This window comes from Mauremys mutica, chromosome 1, assembly GCF_020497125.1.
Source record: "Mauremys mutica isolate MM-2020 ecotype Southern chromosome 1, ASM2049712v1, whole genome shotgun sequence".
NCBI classification, from domain to species: domain Eukaryota; kingdom Metazoa; phylum Chordata; order Testudines; family Geoemydidae; genus Mauremys; species Mauremys mutica.
In genome coordinates, this window is record NC_059072.1 from 6314428 (window position 1) to 6326654 (window position 12227).

Here is a 12227-nt window from a genome sequence, read left to right on the forward strand (position 1 = left end):
CCTCCCCTCACACCTTATAAATTAAAAACACCGTTTTTTATATTAAACAGTATTATAAAAGCTGGAGGTGAAGGAGGATGTGGGGTGGAGGCTGACAGCTTGCGACCCCCATGTAATAACCTTGCGACCCCTTGAGGGGTTACAAGCCCCAGTTGAGCTCACCTTATTTAACAGGACTGAAACATGCCCTAATGTTCCTTATAAAAGAGAGAGAAAGTGTGTGAAATGTATTGCTTCAACTAGAATTGTCTGCATCTAAAGAAAAGGTGTTATACCTCACGGATGCCCTGGTTTGAACTTTGTGAATGTTATGATTACATATTTCTTAGCTGACATAGCAGTTGATTGTACCCTGTGGGAATGAAAATATCCCTCGTGCGGGTTGAATACAAAGAAATATATTAAGTGTTTACATTCTGCTTCCATGGAAAATTTTATATAGAAAGAGTAAATCACTCAGATTTTTAAAAACTTTGCTTCTTTTTCGGGGGCAGGCCAAAACAAAGCGGGGGAGGGGAGGAAGGTTCATGAAAAGGACTAGGATAAAACATCACCACCTTTGGGTCAGTCAGGGTCCCTCTCCCCCTTTCTCAGGCGGGGTGGCATGTACTTTGTTGTCAGATGGGAGGCAGGGTTCCCCAGGGAGCCGGTAAAGAGAAGAAAGAAGTGCGATCTCGCCTGGTTACACTGTCGTCAGACAGGGAACACGAGACTCGCTTCTTTGGTCTCTTGTGAAAACGCTGTGAGAAAAGAGCAGAGCTGGGTCTTGCTTAATCTTTCCTCATTAGAGGAGTTGAAGAGCGTGTGAGCCAGTGTAATTCCAGGGGATGCGCTTGTTGCCTGTTGGATAATTGCTCCTTCATAACGGAGGTGTGAAGACTTAGAGTAATTAAGCTTTACAGTTAAAGTAAGGATGATCGCAAAAAGAATTCCAGCCCACCATCCCGTTACTGCTAGTAACCAAAAACAACAGCAGCAAAACCAAAACTAGTTCAGTTTTAAAAAAAAAGCTTTGTGTGCATGAAAGCGTTCTGGCTGGAGGAACACACCCGGTTGCAGATTGCAGGTCGGGACTGTACGTTGTCATGAGGAATACTTTACAGCCAGGCGGATCTCCCGTCTGGGCTAAAATCTGCACACCATTTCATTGGTGTTTAGTGGTAGATTGCCTCTCTAGTCTGCACTGGAAAAGGTTTGCTGCTATAGCTGTACAGGTAGACCCTCCTTGTGTGGACACAGCTTCTACCAGCGAAAATATGCCTGTACTGATCTAACTTATACCAGTTGCCTGACCAAAATAAGCTATGCTGGCAAAATCACTTCTTTATTGGCATAACTGTCTACACTAGGGCTATTTCTGATTATAAAAATGTTGTTTAAAAAGAACCCACGCTTCTAACAGACGTTATTATACCGGCAAAAGTTTCTAGTGTAGACCTGGTCTTAGAGGTGTCGTTTCTTACAAAAGCCTCTTTGTTGTCTCCCAACCTCCTGTCACAGCTCAGAGCTCTTCCTCTGAGTGGGCCTAGTATTTGTGCCGCGTGGCAAGTTTCAGTTTCCAGTGGGTTCCTAGGTATTTCCTGCAGTCCTAGCTCGCTAGACAAACGTAAATGGCTTATAAATCCGCCAGTACTAGCGTCTGCCCTTATTCCCAAGTCGATTATTGTGCACCAACAGAGAGCTCCAGGGTGTACAAATAGAAGGACATGGTCCCTGCCATGAGGCGGCTTACCACCCGAATTGGACACCGACGTCACAGATCAGATACAAATTAACATCCTCAACTTGGGGGGTCATTTTAGTCTGTTTTTATTTTTTAAATTGATGTTTATTACCCCCAAAAAATTGATGATAAAGTCTGAGGGACTGGATTTGGTTTGAAATACCAGGGTTAACTGCATGGGCCTTTCAGACAAGATCTTAAAATCCCAGGTTCTGTCTTCTCTGCATGAACACCTTTTAAAAGCTAGGGGGGCTTTGTGTACGTGTAGGAATTTGTTCTTTCATCCTCGGCCATGATGTCCATTTTCTCTGTTGAGCAGCACCCTCTGCACGGTTAGTTGCTGCCCTTCACTCCAGAAGTGGCTGCATTTCAGTTCTGCTGATTTGGAAGTATTGCTGGGGCTCGTTTGGGATGAAAGGTACCGTAGAAATATGATGATCTTCTAGTCCAATGTGTGGTTGGTGTATATCTGCTCCTCCTGGAAGAGAAACACACATGATCTACGCAGATAGGAGCTGGTGGGATATACTGGTTCTGTATAATATATGAGTAGAATTTTTAAAAATGCCAGTTGGATCTCGGCAGTATAAAAGCTTTGTCCTCCTATGACCCAGATTGTTTGTCGTCTGTCGTTGTGTAATTTCATTTTCTTTATCTGCAAAATGTCCCCAACGCCGGTGATGATTTGTAAATTTGTAAATAAAATCTAAAAAACACAATTCTGTAAATAAATGGTGATTATTAGGTTATAATTCTGTCTCTGTATGTAAACAATGAATGCAAGTAGACTGCAGCAGGTAGTTCCCTGGATAACACAAGCGGATGACTGCACTTCCATCTTACCCTTTTCTCTTAACATATGCACAGATTAAATCCTCAGTGTCAGCAGTGGGCTTTTCAGAATGGCTTTTCCCGGTGTCTGTCAGCTTGTCAGCAGAGCGATCAGCCAGCCAGATGAGGGTGTTATGGTGTTCAATGCCCTTGTCTTTTATATGGAATGAGAACTGTGCAGTTGCCACTGTCAGACATTCGTAAAATAACTTTGCCCAAAGATCAGAGGGGTAGCCGTGTTAGTCTGGATCTGTAAAAGCAGCAAAGAATCCTGTGGCACCTTATAGACTAACAGACGTTTTGCAGCATTGCAGTTATGCTGCAAAACGTCTGTTAGTCTATAAGGTGCCACAGGATTCTTTGCTGCTTTTGCCCAAAGAGATTTCTGGGGAGGTGCCACTTTAATGCTGCAGGCAGTAGCATTGAACTGGCCCTTTTCCCTCCTGTGTTTGTCTGCAGGAAACTGGGGACAACAACCAGTTCTGCTGGAGGAACCTGTTCTCCTGTATTAACCTGCTGAGGCTCCTCAACAAACTGACCAAGTGGAAACATTCTAGGACAATGGTGAGCTGGGGTCTGGGGGTGTTGCCCTTTGTTGCAGAGACCCTGCAGTGCATTTAACAGCGTTGTGATGTGAGCGAGTGTTCTGTGCTACATCTGCCCATCCTTCGTGCAGCAAGGGACAGCCTTCTACGTCCAAGAGCTTGCTGCCAGATTAGGGTGATGAAGCTAATTTCTCTCCCCTGGATCTTGCCCTGGGGAAGAAAACATTTAAACTAACTAGAATGTGAGATGTTTACACAAGAAGAAAGTGGGAGTTTGTGCCTAGAATGTTTCTAGGGTGACCAGATGTCCCAATTATACAGGGACAGTCCCAATTTTTGGGTCTTTTTCTTATATAGGCTCCTATTACCCCCCACCCCATCCCGATTTTTCACATTTGCTGTCTGGTTACCCTAAATGTTATGTCCGGCTCTGTTTGGGAGGAAAGGCCAGGGAAGAGCCAACATCCAGCCGGCAACACGAATGAGCAGTCGGAGCAGGAAGTTGGCAGCAGAAAGAGGCTGCAAGGGAAATAGTCTGTAGTCACTCCCTGGGAGTCGTGGTTGGGGCTATGCAGTTAAGTTGTCTTCCATTACTCCCTGGGAGGGGGTAGTTTGGGCTGGTAAACCCAGGGTGTGGGGCCAGAAGATGTAAGGAGTGTAGGGAAAGAGCAACAGGGTCAAGGAGAAAGCAGACCACGGTTGCTAGGCATAGAGTTCCTGGAATGGAAGCCGGAGTAGAGGGCTGGCCCAGGTTCCCCTAGCAGCCACTGGGGGGAACAGCACAGACTGGGCGGCGGAGCAGACGACTGCCTGGGCCAGTCGTCCGATAGGATCTCGATGCCCCGTAAGGGGAGAACTGTCGTGACCGGGCTGGAGGGCCAAGCCATGAAGAGGTTTTACTCTGAGTCGCAAAGAGGGAGAAGTGGCAGGGCACATGAAGGAGCGGCAGAAGGGGGCGTCGGACCTGGAAGGCGCTAATCCCCAGAGCAACCCGGAGGAGGTGCCCTAGTGGTGGGCGGGACCATGTAGCAGTCTCTTTGAGGAGAAGCAGAGGAAAATGAGGAGAGAAGGGAGTGGAGTTCAGTAAGTCTAGATTATAGTGCCCCAAAAAGAGTCTGCAGGGTTTCAATGGGCCACAGCGGATGCTTCTGCTGGAGCTTCGGGCTGGCCGGTTGTTTTGAATGCTCTTAAGATCTGCCGTGTTGCTAGTTATTCTTCCCCCACGTTAGTTCCTATTAAAGTTATATCAATCTAGGAGTCAGTTCCCTTACAGAAACCCTCCTCTGCAAAAGGATAGTTAGAAATGTTTATTCCCCACCCTCCACAACTTCCCTGCTCTGCCGCACGTCCCTATTCGGTTTTTCTGTGTTTTGTACCACGTTTGCCACCAGGGTGTCAGAGTGGCTAAGAACTCGAGAATGTGCTGACAACCTTTGTGTTGGTGATTTGGTAGATGCTGGTGGTTTTTAAATCTGCCCCGATCCTGAAACGTGCTCTGAAAGTGAAGCAGGCCATGATGCAGCTGTATGTGCTCAAGCTCTTGAAGATCCAGACCAAGTACCTTGGGCGCCAGTGGAGAAAGAGCAACATGAAAACGATGTCTGCCATTTACCAGAAAGTGCGTCACCGCATGAACGATGACTGGGCTTATGGCAACGGTGAGTATTGCTGGAGAGAGCACCGTCTCTGGGTTCTTGATTGATGCTACTGTGCATTTAGTTTGACCTGCAGATCCATCAGGGCCCTACAAACTTGGTCTGGCTGAGGGTTTCCCTGGCAGCTGTTCAGAAGCCTTAAGGCTGCATCTGATTTGCATAAGATAGGACAGATTGCATCCATCCTCCCATCACGTGTCCACTCAGAGCATTATCAGCTGGGATCTGCAGGACCTAAGTTTCAGCACTACCTCAACTCAGCCTCCATTTGCACCGGCTACTTTGCAACTGTAAAAATTGCAGGTGCAAGGTTGTCTGCAGTTGAGGTCATTTTGTACATCAAGTAACTGACTATGCCTGTAATCGCATCAAGTCTGCAGGTTTAAACGTGGCCAGTGTGTGAAAATCTGACCAGTAGGGCTTGCAGGTCACATCTCTGAAATAAAGGTGAGGGTTGCTAGAGGCTACGTTGTACAAGCTTGTGTTTCAGCCTGTGGGCCACATATCTGCCACCCCTGGGAGATAGTTTCTTTTCGCCCTCCATATTTTCTACAATGATGGCTGTGAGGAGGATTCTGACAACTACAATGATGCATTAACCCATGGGATGCAGCTGACTACAGACTCAATGCCCTGGCTTTGCGGTTAATTCAGTACGGTAATCTGAATCCCAGGCTTGGTTAAAGAGGAAGGAAGGCTTTAAACACATTTCTTTGCCTAGACAACCTGGACTTAAAACTTGTATTGTGTCTATGCTACTTATATCACCTAATAAGGATTATATGACCCTGCAATTTTCTAAGGAATTCATATGAATGGGACACTGTATCAAAACCCAATACTTAAGTTTTGAGGGAGGAGTAGGTTAAATGAGTAGGAGAAATTTAGCTATACATAAACTCCCTAAAGTGTTTTTAAGTTCAATTAAAATGATTTGTTAATGATTTAAGCCTTCACCCTTTGCTTTTGAGAGCCATTACCTATATGTTGTGCTGATTCAGGAGAATCAAAGGTAAAACTCATTAATCTAGCTTCACTGTGGAGTTTAGTGAAATCCAAAAAGGAAACACACGATACAAAAGTGTATTTATTTATTTTTTTGACGTGTCCCTTTTGAATTATTGACCATAAAACTGTTTTCCTCCACTTGCTCTTTGCTTCTTGAAGTGAGTGAAGACAGTAGCAGGAATGGTTTGTACCGCAGATGGTGCGCGGCTACTTCACGCTTTTGGCTGTCGTGGGAGTTTTAGGCACTAGACGCTCACAGACAAGAAGCAGAGCACCTACAGTTTTTTTTCTTAAAATGAGGACTCACCTTTTTTTTTTTAAATTCATTTACCAGCCACTCTTAAGAATAATGACATGGAAACACAGACGTGAAGGATGATTTTTCTGACTAGTGCAAAGAAAAGATGGTGAGGCTAGAGCAGTGGAGGGCAACCAGTGGCCCACGGGCCACATGCAGCCCACCAGGGTAATCTGATTGTGGGCCGCAAGACATTTTGCTGATGTTGACCGTCCACAGGCATGGCCCCCCGCAGCTCCCAGTGGCCGCAGTTCACCGTTCCCAGCCAATGGGAGCTGCAGGAAGCGGCGGGCTGCAATCAGATTCCCTGATGGGCCGCAGGTTGCCAATCACTGGGCTAGACTGGGGATGACCTGTAGGAGGTTGTGGTTGGATCTTTCTGCAGGTGCGTAGTTATGTATTTCTCTTATGTTGGGTGCTGCACTTTGGCACTAGGGTTCCCCTCTCTGCCCCACATTTTGCTCCTCTCTCGCACTATGGTTGACATAAGAATCTAATGGAAAATGGCATTTTGCCAGAATCCCAAATCCCCCCCAGGAAAGGATATTTAAGCAACAACATAATGTGATACTAAAAAGGCTCAGTACTCAGGAGACATCACATCTTGATCTGGACAGACTGTCAGACTACTTTGTAAATGCCCAGGCTTTCAGAGACAAGCCCTGGACTTGTTTTCCCCTAGGAAGGTTGATTTTTATCCTATATATGTCTGAGTTGCCACTGAGCTCACTAAATCAAACCTTTTCCCCCTTAAACCAGTGAATTCGCTGTATCTTTCTAATGTGAGTGACTGTTTCATCTAGAAATGGACTCCAGAGGGACTGAATGACACTACTGAATATTATATGGCTGAAATATGGTTATTGCATCCAGCCAGTAATTCCCCAATGCCTATACTTGCTTCCCATTAACAGCCCTGATTTTCAGTGAGTTTTATAAATTTGCCATATTTTACTTCACGTTAAAGTTTCCATGCTTCGTCTCTGCCTCGGGCCGAAGGTTTTCTTTGGCAATTTTCAGCAAAAATGGTGGGATCCTGTGGGAAAATATTATGTGCTCATGTAATTAAAAGTGTGTCCTAATGCAAACAGATGGGAAGAATTACGGTTGTACAGATAACCTTAATTCTGGTATTGCCTAATTTTTTAATGTTTTGCAACTGTAGCATTATGTTAATATAGGAGATTTGTGTATGAAATATTATATACATACACCTCTACCCCCATGTAACATGACCCGATATAACACGGGTTCGCATACAAGGCGGTAAAGCTCTGAGACGCTGCTCTGAGCGGCGTGTTAAGCGTGCTGGGCCGGGCCGGGGCAGAGGGTCTCGGGGGCGGTCATGGGCTCCCCCCCCCCCAAGGTCTAGGAGGCAGGAGCTGTGGGGGGGCAATTTTGGGGGCCCTGCAGTCCTAGAGTGGCCTGTGGGATTAGCGGGGGGCCAGGAGCAGCCCACTCCACTCCCTCGCCCCAGCCCCAGCCGTGTCGCTTGGGGGAAGGGATCCCCCCACACACACACATTCACTGGCAGTGGCCGAAGCGGAGCAGCCTGGCCCCAGCCTGCTCCACTCCGCCAGCTCCCAGCCACGGTGCTCAGCTTCCCACTGCAGGTGAGTGCGGGTCCTTTCCCCAACCCCCCGCAGCGACACGGCTGGGGCTGGGGCCGCGTCACTCCACTGGCTGCCACCGGTGAGTGCGGGGGGCGTCCTTTCCCCAACCTCCCCGCACTCACCGGCAGCAGGAAGCAGAGCGCCACGGCTGGGAGGTGGCAGAGTGGGGCAGGCTGGGGCCATGTTGCTCTGCTTCCCGCCGCTGCCGATGAGTGCCTGTCAGGGGGCGGGTGTGTGGATAGGGGTCGGAGCAGTCGGGAGAGGGAGCAGGGGGACTGGGTAGGGGGTGGGGTCCTGGGGGTGATTAGGGACAGGGGGTCTCTGGAGGGGGCAGTCAGGGAACAAGGAACGGGGGGGCCAAAGCAAGTTCGATATAACGCGTTATCACCTATAATACGGTGAGATTTTTTTTGTCTCCCAAGGACAGCGTTTATATCGGGGTAGAGGTGTAGTATGAACTGGTTTGGAATAAGCTCTTGCAGCAACTGTTGTGAATCTGACCCTCATGGGCATATGACTGTGTGATGAGGTCACAATCCTTTACTTCTGTTAAAACCTCATCTCATGTCAGAAAAAAAAGAATGATTTTCTCATGCTCTTGTGGTGGCGGGTGTTTCTTATCAAATGCAGATATTGATGCCAGGCCATGGGATTTCCAAGCTGAAGAATGCACGCTAAGAGCCAACATTGAAGCCTTTAATATCCGGAGATATGATAAATCCCAGGACTCAGAGTTTGCACCGGTGGACAATTGCTTGCAGAGTGTGCTGGGGCAACGGCTGGAGCTCCCTGAAGATTTCCATTACTCCTATGAACTCTGGCTAGAAAGAGAGGTGTTTTCTCAGCCAATCCGCTGGGAAGAGTTGCTACATTATCAGTGACAATGACAGGATTACCTGAACCCAGTACCATCTCAGCAAGGCTCTGAGGTGCTACTTCCTGGGGAAAGGAGAGGTCGCCCTCTGACTAGGGGTTCTGACGTCTGGCAGAACATCTCCCTTATAAGAATTGAATTTTTATAACTATTCAGACACCCTAAAGTTTGGTGTCCCTCTCTTTTAGAGACCTTCCCTTTCCTCCAATCTTGTAGAGACCAGCTAATGTAAATGGACCTGCACATAGAGGTTGAGGGCCAAATTCTGATGTTACACTGGTGACAATCTAGAGAAACTCGACTGACATCAGTGGAGTTTACTCCAGGTTTACACCAATATAATGGAAATCAGAATCTGGTTCTGAGTATCTTCACTTCTTTCTTAGCGTTGCTCATGTATGATAAGCTTGCTACGTTTCTATACTGTGAAAGGTCCTTGCCTTGCCTGACTGCCCTGCACTGTGCCTCATACACAGAACACGTTTCACTTATTCAACTTGGAACGTCGCCTGAGAGATGATTAGACATCCCACTACCATATTAACACCTAGATTAGACAGCCTAATACCTCAGAAATTGAAAGTAAACAATAACTGGCAATGTTTGACCATCTCAGCAGAGGCTACAGCCTGAATAAGTCAATGGAACCTGAACTACCAGTGGAACCTCACGGCTGCTGCTTGCATTGTATAACCTAGGACTTCGGTTTCCAGAGCTGGCAGTTTTGCATCTTTCACTACACCTGTGAATCCAGCACTTTCCTCCCTCACTACATTCATTTAACTTTGTATTGAACAGTAAGGTGTCTGATGTACAAGCCTAGCTGGAAAGGAGTTAGACAGACTGCGGTCTGCTCTACTTAATATTTCGATGAGCCTGGACTTATTTGACTAGACGTTACCAACCTAAACTGCTAAAGGTGCCCTGTAAGAGATTCTCTTTCTCATCTATTGTAGGTGCCCAGTTAATTTACAATGATTTTTTTTCTCCTTCCAGAACCATGCAGAGAAGAGAGGGCAGCAGGGCCGTTTTTATGAAGTGCAATTACTGTAACCTGTTAGATTTCTACTTAGCTCTTTCCATTGCTCTGTAATATGTCTAGCCCTGTAAGTGACAGTAAAGGCAGTGTCTTGCTGAAAGGGACCCTTCTGACTTTTTGAGACACAGGAATTTGTTTGGTGTTGGGAGGCTATTCTTTGTGCTCTGTCCTAAAACGGTGTGTGTGTGTGTGGGCAAGGGAATAGCATTTCTGTGCTGAGGGAAGAGAATAGTGAACTGTATAGCCTATAGCTTTGTGGTGGTGTGTGAGAATTTAGGTGTGAGACTTCTACAACTTGGAAAGTTTAGGGCTTAGTATAAATGTTCAGGTATAGTCTACCTTCGCATGGGTATAACAACTGAGAGTCGCTTACGGGTCAGAATAAAATCATTTGTCCAGTATATTAAAGTCAGTGGCTGAACCACTGAATGAGATTTGGCTCTTGGCATGGTGTATGCACTGTAAAAACCCATGACACTCAGTAGGAGACCTTGCGAGAGAGAGACATAAAAGCAGGATGGGTTTTTTGAAAGCAACATTGAAGGTATAGTGGCAGTGCCTACATGCTGTGAGTTTTCCCATCAGCATTCGATAGCCAAGGCCTTAGAACAATCTTGGGTTTTACCTTTTTCATTTGTTCTTCCTGAACACAGGAATTCAGCTTTTGTAGAAGCAGCACGTGTTAGTATATTGCAGGCAAAACTTCATCATTTAGACTGTAGTCGTGCTAGCCACATCTCAAGGGCACATGTGATAAGGGCACAAGTATTTGTTACGCCAGCATCAGTGTTCAGTACAACGGAACGAGCTGAGAACGGTTCTTAATGTGGTTTGCATGATAAGGCATTTTTCAAAGAAATGGCAATAGTAAATCTGTTCACTTCTTAAACACGTTGTGTGAAAAATAAAGCAGAGTGACTTCTCCGGTGTGTGCATTTCCTCAAGTTAAGGTGCCGGAAGAAAAGTTGCTAATGTTCTTTGTAAAAGTTCCCAGGCTTGTTCAGTCCTCCCCTCTGCTGACCTCTCTGCTTCAGATCTCCCAACGCTGCACAGGCCTTATGCTACACCATGAGATGGTGGATGTTTTATTCTGATGTGTCTATGGAGACCAAAACAAACAAAGGAGCTGAAAAACAATAGAATTATTTAATGTAGGTGGCCGTCCAGTGTCTGTGCCTTGAAAATAAGAATTCACCCAACATTAAATAATAAGATGGTGGCATATCATTAACTGGAAATTTGCTATGGATCCAGTGGCCAGGGTGCTAGCCTGAGCCTCTGGTTGAACCTGAGTCTGCCTGGACTTCCCGTGTGACCTTGACCTTTCTCTGTTCTTCAGTTACTAATTTGTAAAAAGTGGGATAATGGTATTTCTCTACCTCCCTGGGGTGTTATGAAGATAAATAAACGAAGGATGGAAGTGCTCAGGTACCATGGTAATAAGGGCCATGTAAGTACCTCAGGTGAGTGGGAGTAGAAGTGAAATGTAAGTACTGCTACATGACTGAAAGGGTCCTGTAGTTTGAACTTAATCCACACTCCACTGTTTCTGTGCCTTCGGCCTATAAGTACTGACTGACTTGTTTGGTAGCTCTTTTTATAGAGACAGTCTTTCCCCCAGTCAGCTGGAAGGAAAATATGCACATTAAAAGTGCCACACCTTCTTCAGCCTCCGACAGGAAGGCACAACCCCGTAGTTGGTGCTATTTATGGTTATGGCTGGAAGGCTTCTAATCACTCAGACTTCCCTTCATTCTGATTCCCCCCCCCCACCCACCCCGGGGGGGGGGGAAAGTGATTGTCAAAAGGTCAGCGATAAATCCTTTCCATAAATTTAAAATAACAAGCATTGATGTGTCGCTAATTCTGATCACAAGCCTGTGGACAATATCCGTTTGCTGGGTTACTGAGAACTCACCTCTGACTGTGGCAGGAGATGTGCTCCTGAAAGTGAGGTTTGTTGGATATGATTTTTACATGTGGGCAGGAAGGAAAGATGAATTATTTGTGTATCCATTTCAGTCTCTCATTTCTGAGGTTAGCTGTTGTATCTCATTTGTTTTGCAGATTCCAAGCAACTTTCTTCTCTCAGATTTTGTTTTTAAGTATGTGATGAGAGGAGACTTTGTTTGAAGTACCAGTTAGGCTTTCAGTAGTAGTACACAGCTCAACAACAACAAAAAATGCACATCACCAGGCACAATGCAAGCTCTCTCACCCACATGAGGCATCGTGGACCGATGAATTAAGATACTTTTTAATGTGCAGTGGTGCTCTTAAAAGCCCAGGTATTAATTGTACTCGGAAGGAGATGGAGTATATGGAAAAGTCTAAATTGCTGGTACCTCCTTACCTGAATATTGCTTTCAGTTTTGGTTCCCGACTCTTAGATGGTGAATGAAAGGCCTATCGCCTCCCCGCTGCAGAGCTGTGCTGCCAGCCACCTGGCATCTTCTCCCAGAGTCCCAACTAGCTGGGGGACAGTTTGATCCCTTGGGAGCAATTAAAGCAAAGAACCCAGGTATTGCAAAGGAACTTCTTATACTCTTTAGCAGCACAGGGAGCATGTCCCTTTTAAAAGCAGCCTCTGGCACCGGTTCTGTTTGTGTTTTTCTGCTGGGGATTTTCCACTCTTCCCCCA

At 46.2% G+C, this 12227-nt stretch overlaps 1 protein-coding gene across 1 annotated transcript in view; it reads left to right on the plus strand.

The window, feature by feature from the left end:
- STRIP2 (striatin interacting protein 2) overlaps positions 1-10509 on the plus strand; it is a 57427-nt gene extending 46918 nt beyond the window's left edge. The window contains exons 19-21 of the mRNA XM_045002035.1: positions 3014-3118; positions 4553-4757; positions 8304-10509. Coding sequence (XP_044857970.1) covers positions 3014-3118; positions 4553-4757; positions 8304-8554 — 561 coding nt within the window. The 3' untranslated portion in view covers positions 8555-10509. The remainder of the gene's footprint in view (positions 1-3013; positions 3119-4552; positions 4758-8303) is intronic.
- Positions 10510-12227: the final 1718 nt, after the last annotated feature.